Source organism: Arvicola amphibius, chromosome 5 (genome assembly GCF_903992535.2).
Source record: "Arvicola amphibius chromosome 5, mArvAmp1.2, whole genome shotgun sequence".
Classification (NCBI taxonomy): Eukaryota; Metazoa; Chordata; class Mammalia; order Rodentia; family Cricetidae; genus Arvicola; species Arvicola amphibius.
In genome coordinates, this window is record NC_052051.1 from 46,715,941 (window position 1) to 46,732,098 (window position 16,158).

The window sequence follows — 16,158 nt, forward strand, 5'->3', positions numbered from 1 at the left end:
GAGGATGTCAGATCCCCTAGAACTGGAGTTATAGGTGGTTATGAGCTGCCATGTAGGTGCTGTGAATTGAATCTGTGTTCTCTGCAATAGCAGTAAGTGCTCTTAACCGCTAAGGCTTCTCTCTAGCCCCAAAGCAAGCATTTTCAAACTATAGCCATGTAGTTTACTCAAGGTTTCTGGGTTTTTTTTGTCTGTTTGATTTTTGTGTTTTGAGACAGGGTTTCTCTGTGTAACAGCCCTAGCTGCCCTGGAACTAGTTCTTGTAAACAAGGCTGGCCTTAAACTCACAGAGATCCACCTGCCTCTGTCTCCTGAGTGCTGGGATTAAAGGCGTGAGCCACAGCTGCCCGGCCAAGGTTGCTGTTTTTAAAAGTCTATTCTGGTGCCTATGAGGGAGTCTGTTGGTTGAGGCCCCTGCACCAAATCCCAGAACCTATGAGACCCACATGGTGGAGAGCAGCAGCAGGTTGTCTTCTGACCTCTGTCTGTGCTGCCCCTACATATTCATGCATGAGCACAAAATACATAAAATGTAATGAGCACATTAGAGCACGCTTGCCTCCATCTAACTGAATCAAAGCTAGAACTGTGATAGAACACATAAATGGATAGCTCCAAGTCAGAGCTGCTGAAATATACATGCATCAAAATTCAACTCAATCTAACATGTATTTGCTGAATAACTGTTACATAAAAAGTATTTAAGTTCATCTTTCTGATCATTTATACACCCTTTTCCCCTTTTCAATGCTCTCAGCTCTGATAATTAGATAAACTTACTAGCACCTTCCTCCCTGGCCCACTGAGCTATATTCCCCTGTTACAGCTATTTGCATTGGGGAGAATGACCTCTAAGAAAGGAAAGCACAGTGAAGGCAGAATAGGGGTATGTTTTTGCTTGGAAACATATCAATTTTATTTTGAGGCTTTTCACATACACTCATTTTATTCCTAGGTCTCTTAAATGTGTATCTATATATTAATACCATGCCTAATATGTATTAATTTATAGTAAATTCTTTTGGAAGAATTTTATTCATATTCATTGGATCTCAGCTGAAAATTTTTCACTGATTCAGATAGTAGTATTACAGTTACAATGCATTCTTTACAACCAAGCAATTTAAAAATGAAAAAAAGGTCTTCCCCTCCTTACATCTAAGTTCTCAGTACCTCTTGAAAGTCATCCATTCCTGAAAAGACATTAGGCCCTTTAGTGACTCTTGCCCCACGGTGTTCTTTTCTTTTGATTTTCTTCGGCGAAATATGTCCATGACCAGTATTAAAACTTTTAATTCGATATTCAGTACCTGAAAAAATTAAAACGTATTTCAAATATTACAGAAAAGTAGTGTAACTAACATCAATTAGCTTACAAGTACCAATCTGTCTTTAATAGTCTACAGTGAATCATCCTTTTCCCCCTAAGAGCCAGTGAGAAAGTTAACCCAGCTCTATCTTTTGAGTGTTGCTTCCTGCTCAGAAGATGGCAGTGTTAGCTGCACAGGATGCAAAGCTTAAGAGTATCCATGTCTAGAAAAGCTACTCTTGTCTCTCCCTTCCCATCTTGGAATAAGATGATTAACAAATGAACTAACCATTATATTCATATTTTAAGATATATATATATATATATATATATATATATATATAACAGTAGTTTATCTGTAAGCAAGTCAGATTTCTACTGATAATTTTGTTTCTATATATACACACCTATCTTCATTGTTTTTGAAAATGATGGGATTTTAAAGTGTATCCCTAGCATTAAAGAGGCTGATCCTAGCACTTGAGAGGCTGAGGTAAGAGGAATACACATTTGAGACTACACTGGGCTACGCAATAAGATGTTGTACCCAACAAAAGTATCTAAAAGAGTGCTCCAGGGATACAGCTTACTGGTAGACTGCTCGCCTGGCATACATGAGACCCTAGGTTCAATCTCCAGCACTGCAAAAAATAAAATATTTGAAAAATTGTATATTGGTACTTGGGAGGCATAGGCAAGAGTACTACCATGAGTTCCAGGACAGGAAGGGTTACCCAGTGAGACTCTGTCTGAAAACAATACAAACAGGATACCAAATTATAATAAAATGTAACTTTAATATTTTATCAAAGTTATACAGAATAAGCTTTTTAATGACTTATTAAGCAACCAATAAATATGTGAAGATTTTCACTTTGTTACAGGAAATCAAGAGGGCTGCCGAAATGGCTCAGCAGTTAAAACTACATACTGCTCTTGCAGAAGACCTGAATTCAGTTCCCTGAACCCACATTAAGCAACTCACAACCATCTTTAACTTCAGCTCCAGAGGATCTGATGCCCTCTTCTGGCCTCTGTGGGCACCTGAAGCACGTGGGGACACACACACACACACACACACACACACACACACACACACACACACACACTTAAAAATAACAAATTTAAAAATAAAGAAATTAAATAGCAAATAGAGAACACACTCGTATTTATCTCAAAACTATAAGAATTTGTGCTGACAGGAATTTAGAGAATGTGCACTTTTACATGCTGAAAAGTACAGTTATAAAAATACTGGCCTATCAACTTTTCAGATGTCAACTCGACATATGGATTCAAACGTCTGTGTATGGCTATGGTCTTAAATTGTGGAAATTTGTTTTTCATAATTGATTATTTTAGTTTGGTTTTGTTTTGAGGCAGGGTCTGACCTTGTAGTTCAGGCTGGCCTAGAATCCCCAGTGATCTTTCCATCTCAATTTCTCAAGTGCTGGGATTATAAACATAAGCAACCACATCTGGTTCATAATTCATTCTTTTTCTTTTGACACTGGGTCTCTATGTAGTTCTGGTTTACCAGAGCTCACTATGTAGACAAAGCTGGCATTTAATTCACATATATTCTCCTGCCTCTGCTTCCATGGTGCTGGGATTAAAGACATGCACAACCACACCCTTTTTAAAATCTACCTCCCTTTTTAAAAACATTAGATTTATTCTTGAAAAGGAACTAAGAAATTTGTTATCATAAACCTATATGGTTCTCATATTCTAAGACAGGCTAACTTTAAACTCACCTGGCGGGCTTCCTTTAGTTCTCTGTTTTTTCCCTGATTCTTTAGAAAATGATGAACCCGAGGATTCCTGAGATTGTCTATAGTATTTCAGCTGACTGGAAAAGTCTTCTTCTCCCTCGTGGTTGTAATTACCAAAGTTGTCATCACTGTAGTTACCAAAGTTGTCATCACTGTAGAAACTAGGCTCAGCATATTCTTTACTGTTGAATTTTTTGTTATGTTGACTCTTCTTTGATGTCATATAACTTCCTGATATATGTCCATGCTAGGTAAAAATGGACAATCATTATCAGAAATGTTCAACTAATAATAGTAACTGATAGCAAGAGTATCATTTCCCTCAGAAGTTGGGAGAACAAGAAAATAGAAGCCAGTTATTAGTCTTACTACATTAGTATTTCGTTATGAATATATTTAACACTAAATTCAATACATTAAATGCCACCTCTTTATTGTACTTCTTTTGTACAAAAACATTGTACTTTTTATTCTTTAGCTTTTATTTTCCATGTCTGTGTCTCAATAGTTATAGGCATACAGCTATTTTCCAATCCATGCCCTCATATATAAGACCCTTTTCCAGAGAAAAAGGTCTAAGCCCCTCGAGGCATGGAGTGGCCAGGCCCCACCTCTGAGGATCTCCATCTTTCAGGATCAACCTACAGAACCAGCCCCTCCAGATACAGACAGCCAAACTCTGCCCTTTTTACACCAAGTAAAAAGCCTGAGCTCAATTCTTGGGTTTGAAATTCCACCTATCCCTAAGCTCAAAAAACCACCAATCCCTGAGCTTACCCCAAGATCAAGACGTGAAATCCAACCAATCCCTATGCTGGAAATCACCACTCTGAGAAGCTCCACTCCCAAGAACTCCACTCTCTATATAAAGCCTACCTCCAGCTCAGTTCTTTGCTACTTTTCATCCAAGGAGAAGCAACCAATTTCATGTGTCTTTCCCAACAAATCTCTTGAGTGAGGTATATTCTGTGGTTTGACTTTGTGGTATTCCTTGGCTCCAGACTGCCAGTGTTTTTATTGTAATGTTATATACATTTAAAAATATTAGAATTACATTTCTAATTGAAATATTAAGATATCATACAGGTTGAAACAGAGCTGTAACACTTGCTTTGGGGAAACCCTTCACCTTACAGCTGTAACACTATGAAAGTCCTTTCTAAAATTAAAGAAAATAGTAAAGCAGCTTTAGGATAATACAAAAATATGCATATATAAAAATTTAAAGATTAAATAGGCGTGGACGTCAGGTGGTTGGAGACAGAATGAGAGGATCAGAGGGGAGATAAGGTTGAGTGTAGAAGGAACGGCGGGCTGTGTCCCGCCACCCGGCTAGCTTTGCCCAAAATAATTACACGGAAACTGTATTCTTTTAAAACACTGCCTGGCCCATTATCTGTAGCCTCTTATTGGTTAATTCTCACATCTTCCTTTAACCCATATTTAGTAATCCGTGTAGCACCACGAGGTGTGGCTTACCAGGAGAGATCTTAACCTGCGTCCATCTCGGAGAGGAGAAGCATGGAGACTCACCATGGTGAATGCCTGAAGCGTCTCCCCACTCCTGCGACCCAGCTTTCTGTTCTATCTACTCCGCCTACCTAATTTTCTGTTCTCTTAAAGGGCCAAGGCAGTTTTCTTTATTAATTAACCAATGAAAGTAACATAGACAGATAACTCTCCTCCATCAGTTGAGGAAGGAATTTCAGGAAGAGACAGCTGGAACTGAGGGACATTTGAGGGATGATATGGAACCCTAGTCCATTGGAAACTTCCTAAAATATATGAAGATTATCCTAATGAAGTATCCTAAAATTGAGGGAGACAGAGTCCCTGCTGGCCATCTCTTGTCACCAAACGCTTCCAGTATTGGGACTGAGTTGCATTCAATCAAGTTTTGGTCAAAGGGGTCCAATGGAAATCCTCAAACCCAGGCTGTTGCCAAGACGATGGGTTGCTGCTCTCTGCCATCTAACAGCAGGGCCCCACTGCCAAGGACAACACAAATACAACTCATTGAGCATGGAGAAGTCAAGCTGGTGCCAACATGGAGCCTTCATCTCTATGTTCTAGTGTCTTTGGTGCAGGAAGGTACTCTGCAAGCTACCAAAAGAGAAACCTAGCCACAAAAATCTTTGACCTATGGTCTGTCCTGCCTGCAAGATTTACTAGGACAACAGTGGCAGCAAACAGTCAGCCAATGTCTGATTTGACTTAAGGCCCACATCCAACAATGTTTGGGAGACTAAGAACCAGAGACTAGATAGGCCAGAGACCTAGGGTAAAACCAAACACTACTAGCTTAAAAACAAATCCAAACAAAACAAAAAAACCTATCAATACAATGATTCCTAATGATACTGTGTTATACTCATGGCTCAGTGCTTTATTCAGTAATCATCAGAGAAACTTCCTTCTGCAGCAGACAGAACAGATATAGAGATTCACAGCCAGACATTACACAGAGAGAGAGTCTTTGGAACTCACACAGTCTGTAACTCTAGTTCTAGGGGATCTGGCACCCTCACACAGACATACATGCATATAAAATACCAATGCACATAAAAAATAAATAAATCCAGATGGGTGGCAGTGGTGCACGCCTTTAATCCCAGCACTCAGGAGGCAGAGACAGGCAGATCTGTGAGTTTGAGGCCAGCATGGTCTACATAGTGAGTTCCAGGACAGGCTCCAAATCTACACAGAGAAATACTATCACGAAAAAATCAATCAGTCAATCAATCAATAAATCTTTAAAAAAAAAAAAGAGCCAGAGGGGATGGAGGACACCAGAAGGACAAGGCCCTCTGAATCAACTGAGCAAGGCTCATATAAACTGAAGCAGCACACACAGGTCTATACTAGATCCTCTACTTATATACTAGTTTTCAGCTCAGTGTTTTTATAGGATGCCTGAGTGTGTCCTAAAAAACAAGTGGGTCTTTGATTCTTGCGCCTCCTCTTGCGGCTCTTTTCCTTCTATTGGGTTACCTTGTACAGACTCAATGTGATGGTTTTGTTTTATATTTTATTTTGTCATGTTTGTTGTTATCTCCTAGAAGTCTGATATTTTCTGAAATAACTAGAATTTCTAGAAAGGGAGTGGATCTGGAAGGGAGGAGAGGTAAGAAGGAACTAGGAGGAGTAGAGGGAGGGGATATGGTAATCAGGATATGAGAAAAGAATCTATTTTCTTTTTTAACTATTGTTTTTATTGAGCTATACACTTTTTCCCCACTCCTCTTCCTCATTTTGTTTTATTTAGACAAGGTTTCTCTGTGTAACAGCTCTGGCTGTCCTGAAACTTCTCTGTAAGCCAAGCTAGCCTTGAGCTCACAGAGCTCCGTCTGCCTCTGCTTCCCAAGTACTGGGATTAAAAGCATGTGCCACCATGCCCAGTCTGAGAATCTATTTTTAATAAAAGGAAAAAAATGGAAAAAAATCAAAAATATGTAAAAAATTTTGTAAAAAAAAGTCAGACATACACAATCTTAGAGTAAAGGGATTAAAAAGGTTTTCCAAGAAAATAGAAATAGGAAATATGCAGTTACTACTGTTCTAATATCTGATCAAATTGATGTCACAGAAAAATAAGAAGATAGAGAGAAAGCCATTTCTTACTTATTAAGGGAAACCCATCAAAAGGATATTATGATTCTAAAGGCATACACACCAAGCACAGGTGAACCTCATTTCATAAAACAAATGCTACTAGATGTAGGGATGTAAGATTAACCTCAACACAATAATCGTGATTGACTTCAATACTCTACTCTCATCAGTAGACAGGTCATTGTGACAAGAAAAAGAGAAACATTTGAGTTTACATCATAAATCAAATGGACCTAAGACAACTACAGTATACCTCATCCAAACATAGCAAAATACATATTCTCTTCAGCTGCTGACGATTTTTTTTCAAAATAAAATTATGTAAAAGAACATAAACCAAGTCTTGTTTATTAATTTATTTATTTTACATTCTAACCACATCTTCCCCTGTCTCCTTTCCCCCTATTCTCTCTCCTCTCCTCCCTTCAGCTCCTCCCAATCTACCCCTCCTTCATAATCACTCAGAAAGGGACAGGCCTCCCATGGGCTTCAGCAAAGCATGGGAATCAAGCTACCACAAAACCAAGCCTCCCTCCCCCTGTATTCAGGCTGTACAAGACAATTCAGCATGAGGAATAAGACAAGAGAGATAATCAAACAAACTAATCTGGTTTCTAAATTCTTAAGAGATTGACGCTATGAGATTAAGAAATACATATGGACTTTGTTCATGCAGTACACATATTAAATAAAGAAGTATAATGTTGTGGCCATTTTTTTTCTAGTGCTAGGGATGGAACCCAGAACATGCTAGATAACTGTGCTACCACTCTTCCATTTTTAAAACATTCGAAATGATTGTTGCATTTAAAGGAGCCAATGTCACGTATATTCACAATCGTTATGACCTCCCTTTGAAAGCAGGCTGAGTGTGAAGTGCCTAGGTAAACTATAGACTGAAGTATATCCCTCCAAAATTTCCTGTGTAGAAGCTCTAACCATAGTAGCTCAGAATGTGACTTCATCTGGGGAGTGGCCTTAAAAATAACCTTTAATATAATTTGACTGGTGTCCTTTTGTAGTGTTTTTTCAAGACAGCATTTCTCTGTGTAGCCCTGGCTGTCCTGGAACTCTGCAGACCAGGTTGGCCTTGAATTCAGAGATCCACCTGCCCTGTCTCCCAAGTGCTGGGATTAAAGGCGTGTACCACTACTTCCCTGTTTGACTGGTGTTCTTACAACGAGGAATAATCTGTGCATTTAGAGACACCAGGACCTGCTGTACACAGCAGCATGGCCATGTGAGGGCAAAGCTGTGAGAAGGCACCCATCTATAAACCAGAGAGGAAGGAGCCTAAACAGACACTTCCATAAAGCTGCCATTGGAAACCAACGCTGCTAGGATCTTAAATAGGGACTTTTAGCCTTCAGACTCAGAAAAAGTGTCTAATATGTGATCCAGACAAACACCAGTGCCAGAAACTTGATATAAAATGCACTCTTTATCTCAAAGACAGGAGTTTGTAGCATGTATCTGACAAACATACATTAGTATGACAAAAGGATTTTCAAAAAAATGTGCAACTTAAACTTGTATTTTACACCTTTAAAAGGAATTTTTTTTATTTTTGGTTTTTGAGACAGGGTTTCACTGTAGTTTTAGAGCCTGTCCTGGAACTAGCTCTTGTAGACCAGGCTGGTCTCGAACTCACAGAGATCTGCCTGCCTCTGCCTCCCGAGTGCTAGGATAAAAGGTGTGTGCCATCACCGCCCGGCCTCAAAAGGAAATTTTTAAAAACCAATGAATACCATTTGAACACCCATTTTCTACTCCCCACAGCCAAGGAAAACAGAGAAGTACAAGCAATGGCAAGGATACAGAGACGATGGCTCAGGCTTTCCTGACGGGAATGTAAAACAGTACAGTCTGGAGAGCAGCTAGTGCTTCCTCAGAAAGTTAGAGAATGACCAATCATTTCACTACTAGGCATATGCTCCAAGAAAACAAATGAAAGGTTCTGAAGACAATTTTATACCCATTTTCATAAACTGGATATTCACAACAGTCAAAAAGTACAAACAATCCAAGAGTCCCTCAACAGATGAGCAGATAAGCAAAAATGTAGCTTATACAACAATGGAGTGTTGTTCAGTCTTAAAAAGAATGAAATTTTAATATATGCTCAACATGAATGAATCCTGAAAACATGCTGAGTAATACAAGCCAGATTCAAAAGAACAAAAGTGTAGTGGTATATTATTTGTGTTTTAATAAATCAAAGCTTGCCTGAAGATCAGAGGGCAAGGCAGCCATACTAGTCAGCCATACAGGCCAGGGAGTGGTGGCACACACTTTAATCCTAGGATTTGAGAGACAGAGGCAGGCAGATCTCTGTGAGTTCAAGGCCACCCTGGGCTAGACCAGACTGAATCTGTCTAAAAGAGAAACAGAGCTCACACAAAGTGATTCCAGAACTTGGGATCCCATACATTTAATCCCTGCACTAGGGAGGAAGAGACAGGAGCCATATGACTAGGCAAAGAGAAGAATATAAAGGGGAAGAAACAGGAACGGAACTCAGTAGAGTATAAAATGTGGAGTCTGAGGTTTGGCAGTCTGAGGGCTGCCCCTGCAGTCTGAGCATTGGTAGAGGTAAAAGGTCTCTCTAATGATTGGCTGCTTTGCTTTTCTGATTTTCAGATCGACCCCAATATCTGTCTCTGGATTTTTATTATTCATGTTACACAAAAGTATATGATACAAGGGCCCTAGAAAAGGCAAACTCTTAGATGAACGTGAGGGCAGCAGGGCTCCTCCGAGTACAGTGTCTCTGTTTCAAATGCGCACAGAGCCTGGAGATGGATGTGGTGGTAGGCGAGCACTGCAGATATAGTTAATGTCATTAACTCCTACTCTGAAAGGCAGTTACTTGGTATATTTTATGTTGTACATGTTTTTATCATAATAAAAAGACAATACCTGAGAAAATGGAATGTCATAATCCCTGTAGAAGCTAGTTCTTTTCTTATAGGAACTTTCCATATGTTCAACGTCTGAATCCAGGCTGTAGTCAGAACTCTCATCGCCAGATGGAGAGTTGTGCTGAAAGGAAACAAAGAAACGTGCTCATTCACAAGAAGGAAACTAGTGCATAATCACATACGCTTGTTTCCGCCAGTGGTGCCAACCAGTAGGGTACACTATGGCCTTAGACTCTGGGTGACATTGAGAAAATTCTTGCTCTAGGTTGGAGAGATGACTCAGCCATTAAATACCAGGCTCACAATCAAAAAGAGAAAGTCTTCCCAAGGTCCTGATGAGGAGCAAAAGGAGGGAGATCATGAACAAGGAAGTCAGGACCGTGAGGAGTGCGTTTACCCATTGAGACGGTGGGACAGATCTAACGGGAGACCACCAAGTCCAGTTGGAATGGGACTGATGGAACAGGGACTCTCTGAATGTGGCTGATGGTGGAGGAGGACTGAGAAACCAAGGACAACGGCAATGAGCATGAACTCTACAGCATGGACGGGCTCACTGTGAGCCTTGTCAGTTTGGTTGCTCTCCTTCCTGGACTTAGGGGGAGCTGGGAGGACCTTGGACTTAACATAGTGAAGGGAACCCTGATGGCTCTTTGTCTTGGAGAGGGGTGGAGTGGGGGTATGGGTGGAAGGGAGGGGAGAGAAGAGGGAGGAGAAGGGGAGATGGAAATTTTTAATTAAAAAAATGAGAAAAAAAAAGAGAGAGAGAAAGAAAGTCTTGCTCTAAAGGCCACCACAACTTCTAGGCTGAAGAACTTTTTCCCTTTTGCTCAGGGACTTTATGGACATATGTTTCTCATCAACCCCATGCCAAGAGCTTGAAACAGAAAACACTTGGCATTTATACATTTACGCTTCTCTGCATCAGCTTCCCAGAGCTGGTATTACAGGTGCGTGCCACCATGTTCAGTTTAATCTAAAATTAAAGAAAATAAAATTGGCTCCTCATCACCAAAAGGTTTCAGAACATGAGTAGAATATGCATTCATTTAATCTTGCCTAAAGTTGCTTTGAAGTTATTTATTGGCATGAAAATCCTAAACTATTCCAAATTTCCTACATGAAATGAATCCAGTCAACAAAATTGAACAAAAGTAAAATGAAAACCTCAAGTGGTTGATAATAGTTGGCAAAATACGAGAAAAGGTTTATTTACATTGTAAAGTAATTTCAAATTAAAAGAAACAACAAGTATTTTTGTTTTTGTTTTTTGAGACAAGGTTTCACTATGTAATCCTGGCTAGTTTGACCCTCTCTGTGTAGACCAGACTATCCTCAAACTCACAGACATCCACCTGCCTCAACCTCAGTAGTACAAGCTTTTTTGTCTGGCCAAAATAATTACCTCCTCAACTTAAGTTCTTTAAGCAGTTCTTAGTATTCTTTACAACAAAAACACTGGCTCTGCATTTTTTAATCTGTAAATTTCCATCATAAGTATAGCACAAACTAAGTAAAATTCTATTTAATTGAACTGAACTCTAAGATTTTTATAGAGGCAGGGTCTGTTTTCCTTTGCTTAGTATTCCTTTGCTTCTAAATGTTTGGAGATTGGTTTTCTGTTTTCAGTCTTGATTTAATCTATTTGACAGATGAACAACCTTTTTACAATTATGCTACCAAGTATTTCAAATACATAGCCACTGTTGGTTAGGGTTTGAAATAAACATTGTCCATTAGGAGATAAGTTTGCTCAATCAGTCATTACTTGATTGATTGCTGTGTGATATTTTGATCACATTCTGACACTCCTGAGACTGCCAATAAGAATTTGCTTTTAATCAGAGGGCAGATCTAGTTTTTAGCTGACCAAAATTAACTAAAGAGGTTTTGGAGGACTGAGGACAGAAAGATAGAAAGTAGTAGGACAGGGGCTTAGAGAAGGTCTCGGCCAGTTTTGGATAAAGGAATGAGGAAGGAAGAGGAGGTCTCTGGTCGCTTCTCCACCACTTCTCTGATATTCAGGTTCTTACCTTGATATCTCTGACTCCTGAATTTTATTAATAAAGAATAACCAGATAAGCGCTTAAATTGATCTCTCTGAATTAGGTAAATTATATTAGCCTGTTTATTACTACTATGTTCTATTTCTTCTTAGTCATTACCAGCTCCTGCTATGACAGTAGTTATTTTGAAGAATATACAATTTAATAATGTATATATTCATTTTTGAATTGTGACCTTTATCATTATAAAAGGCCTTTATTTGGGAGGGTGGTTTTAAGACACGGTGTCTATATGTAGTCTACGCCAAACACAGTAGTCTTGAACTGGGGGGAAAGAAGAAGAATCGGGAGTTTAGGGTAATCTTCAGCTACAAAATGAATTCTACAGCTCGGTTACATGAGCTATGGTCTCACACATGCGAGCAAGCAAACAAGAATAAAAAGGAATGGAAAGTTATGTTAACTTACCTTATGTTTCTCATGCCTCCTTTTTTTGGATTTCTTCTTTTCTCTTTCTTTCTTGTGTTTTTTTCTTGATTTTCTGTAGGCTTTCTCATTTTTCTGCTTTTCATTCTCTTTTGCTCCCTGATCTTGTGTTTCTTCAAACCCTGCATCATCTATTTCACCATCTTCTAATTCGCCATCTTCTCTGTAGAAAATAATGAAAATTTTACACTTCAAATGTTAATTCTAAAACAAATTAAAAAATACTCTGAAAAGAAAAATATTCCAAGAACTTAAATTTTATTCATACAGACAAAAACTGGAAATTTTTCTCAATAAGGAGCCAGCAAGTAAACATTTTACTTTTTAAAGAGTATCTTTAGTTTCTGTTACAAATTCTTTCCTTAAAAAAACTAAACTGTAACAATTACTCTTAGCCACCGAAGTTTGTCAATCTCTACTTTTTTTTAAATAATTTATTTAACTTTTATTTCATGTGCGTTGGTGTGAAGGTGTCAGAGCCCTTGGGACTGGAGTTACAGACAGTTTTGAGCTGCCATATGGATGCTGGAATTTGAACCCGGATTCTCTGAAAGAGGAGCCAGTGCTCTTAACCTCTGAGCCACTCTTTAGCTCCGAATCTCTACCTTAGATTAAGATCACTGGTTCTCTCAAAATGAATGAATGAATATAACGTAATTACAAACAAATTTTAACAGTAAATAACTGTGACTAAACTACTTTCAATGAAAACAAACGAATTAAGGAAATACTCTAATTACAAGAGAGACTTAATTTGTGGCCTGTACGTAGCTTTAATTAGCTTTAAAATAAAGGCAACCTATGGTATTTTTACCATCAGAGTAAATTTCAGTAAGCAGTTATGCACAGATTTAATTGAAAGATAAAATTCAAGCCACAAAAGTTACAAATTCCTTAGCTTTCATTTACAAAATACATAAAATTATACACCTAATTCCACTTTCCCATGACCAGTGTTTTGCTATTATCAAAGCCAAATCCTAGAAACTAACTTTTATTGCTGTCTCATTTTCAGTTATAGAAGCTAAATTTTAATTCTATTTTAAAATTCAAACCAAATGATAAACACCAAATTATGATGTGAGCATCTTAAAGGTAAGTTGGAATTACTAGGAACGTTTAAGGTTTAAAATATAAACTGTTCATGTCATCCTCCTGTTAAAAATCTTCAATAATAATGCAGTAACTCAAAAGGTGCCTCAAGTTTATCTAGAAACTTGAAGAGAGGAAATGGTCTCAAGAGGACTGGGAATTGGTAGTTAAGGAAACTGGTTTGTGTAAGTAAAGACTCATTAACAGTCTTCAATGACTCTGTTCTGGCCTGAGGCTGATAGCAATTGATATTTATTATTCAAAGGCTCTTAAAATTTGAGTCCCCACTTTGCCAGCTAATTTCAGTATCTGAAGTCTCCAGGACTTAAAATATCATCTAAAATTTCTCATTGACCTACTCACCTCAGTAACAACTCCCTAGTATTTCAATATATTTAGAAAACAAATTGGATGCCATTTCCTCCAATATGCCTCCTCTTAGTAACTCTAGTTTAGAGGAGATACTCCAGGTACTGCCCTGCTGGTCCTGTTAGAGCACTCAAACACTGTTCTAATCACCTGTTCCCTGCCTGGTGAATGGAAGGTTTGACTGTCTTTCCTCTAGCATCTAGCACAGTATCTGCTATTGCTCAATCACTGATCATGTCATACCCATACAGAACAAGTAAGGATACGATCCTAAACGGTCATTGCTATTTTCCCCCAGTTCTATTCAAACAGTGTACTGTTTGGATGAGAATGCCCACCCGCCAGGCTCATATATTGGAATGCTTGTTCGACAGTTGGTAGAATTGTTTCAGAAAGATTAAGAGGTGTGGCCCTGTTGGAGAAAGTATACCACTGGGGACTTTTAGCTTTAAAGAACCATGCCATTCCCAGTGAGCTTCCCTGTCTCTTCCTTCCTTTTGACTCCTCCTCCCTCACTTCCCTCCTCTCTCCCTCTTTCATTCTGCCACATGTGCCACCATAACAGCCACGGACAAAACCATCTGAAACTGTAAGCAAGCCCCCAATTAAATGATTTCTTTCATAAGTTTCCTTGGTCATGGTGTCTACTCACAGCAATAGAAAAGTAACTAAGATAATGGTGTATTTTCACCTACATGGACTTAACATGTTCTGTGAGCGAGATTTGCATTCTGCTATCTTGATGATGGTGATGATAACAATGATGATATATTTGCTATTGTTGCTGTTGCTATGTGTGCATGATGCAGAGGGGGAACACTATGCGGAGAATGCATGTAGAGATCAGAGGACCACTCTGCAGAGTCAATTCTGTCTGTCCACTTTTGAGTGGGCCCCAGCATCCCGTTTATGTTATAAGCTTCACATCAACCACCTCACTGGCCTTGGCCCCATCTGTTCAAATTATTTTTTTGTATTTGAAAACAACTAGAGAATTCTTTGGCCCAGTAAAATTAGTGAATATATTAACTATAAAGCAAGTATTAAAATGTTTTTAATAATTTTAGTTATAAAAAATAAAAACTGTAAACACACATATCTCTATCAACATGTGAACAGATATATACATTGATTTATATAATACAATAAAGAGAAACTTGCTGATAGAAAACAACAATATGGCTGAATCTTCTAGACATAATGATTAATCAAAAACGCGTGGCACAACACTACTGTATCATTCCACTTCAAGAACAGACAAAATCTGTAGTGACAGAAGCCAGACTAGTTCTTTTGCAGGAGTAGAAATAACAGAGGGAGCTACTTCAGGGTACTGAAATAGTTAGAATACTGACTGTTCTGTGACCACTACATGTAACTTTATGTGCACATGTGTATGTGTGCAGCTACTACCCCTCTTCAAAGAAACTTCTCTTTACAGCTGATGGAGGCCATCATAGAAAACTATACCTGGACATAATGCAGAGATCATAGGAGCCCTGCCCCAACAGACATGTCTACAGATCCTGAATTTATGACTCAGGGAATATGCTGGAAGAGCAGATGGAAAGGGGATGGAAAGACTGTTAAGAGCCAGAAATCTGTATGTGAAAACGACTCTTCTAGAAATGACTTTGTAAACATTTGTGTGTGTCTATGTATATATACATACATGTTGTGGGATAATCTTTTTTACACTGTAAAGATCTGTCTCTGCCTAAGGTGCCTTCTGACTGGTTTAAAAATGGCCAACAGGGCTGGAGAGATGGCTCAGCGGTTAAGAGCATTGCCTGCTCTTCCAAAGGTCCTGAGTTCAATTCCCAGCAACCACATGGTGGCTCACAACCATTTGTAATGGGATCTGGTGTCCTCTTCTGGCTTGCAGGCATACATGTAGACAGAATATTGTATACATAATAAATAAATATTTTTTAAAAAATGGCTAACAGCTAGGCAGGAGAGAATAGGCAGACAGGAGCTCTGGGAAGAAGAGAGGTAGGAGATGCCAGGAAGACATGGAGCAAATCGGATGTAGAGAGTGGGAGGGCAGTAAAAGCTATGTAGATTAATAGCAATGGGTTAATTTAAGTTATAAGGACTAATAGGACAAGTCTAATCTACACCAAGATTTATAATTAATAAGTCTCCATGTCATTATTTGTGAGTTGGCAGTCCAAAGGAAAGTCCAACTACATGTTTACATAAGAATAATAATCAAAGGAAGAGAGGCCAACAATTTAAAAGGGGGGGGCATGAAGGGGGTTGAAGGAGGGTATCTGTGAGGAGCTGGAGAGAGGAAACAGAAGGGGGAAAATGATGGAATTCCAGCTTAATTACGTGCATCAAAACTAAAACTCTTCTTATTTAGATTCAAATGTCTAAGATCTGGGAATATATCTGTAATAAGGAACTTTCCCAGATATGCAAAGTTCTGTGTTTGATTCCCAACACCATGAAGGTGAGATGTTTAAATATCTAAATTGTAAACAGGTGGATAAAATCCTAATAAACAATTGTACAAATTAATGACTCAGATGTCCCTATTGTAGTATGGAACGGCGGACTGTGTCCTGCCACCCAGCTAGCTT

At 38.7% G+C, this 16,158-nt stretch overlaps 1 protein-coding gene across 1 annotated transcript in view; it reads right to left on the reverse strand.

The window, feature by feature from the left end:
• The window catches only part of Zc3h6 (zinc finger CCCH-type containing 6), a 51,234-nt gene that overhangs the window by 18,374 nt on the left and 16,702 nt on the right, over positions 1-16,158 (reverse strand). Inside the window, exons 2-5 of the mRNA XM_038330199.1 lie at positions 12,092-12,272; positions 9,616-9,738; positions 3,067-3,331; positions 1,174-1,310 (exon numbers count right to left, since the gene is read on the reverse strand). Of these exons, the coding sequence (XP_038186127.1) occupies positions 1,174-1,310; positions 3,067-3,331; positions 9,616-9,738; positions 12,092-12,272 (706 nt within the window). The remainder of the gene's footprint in view (positions 1-1,173; positions 1,311-3,066; positions 3,332-9,615; positions 9,739-12,091; positions 12,273-16,158) is intronic.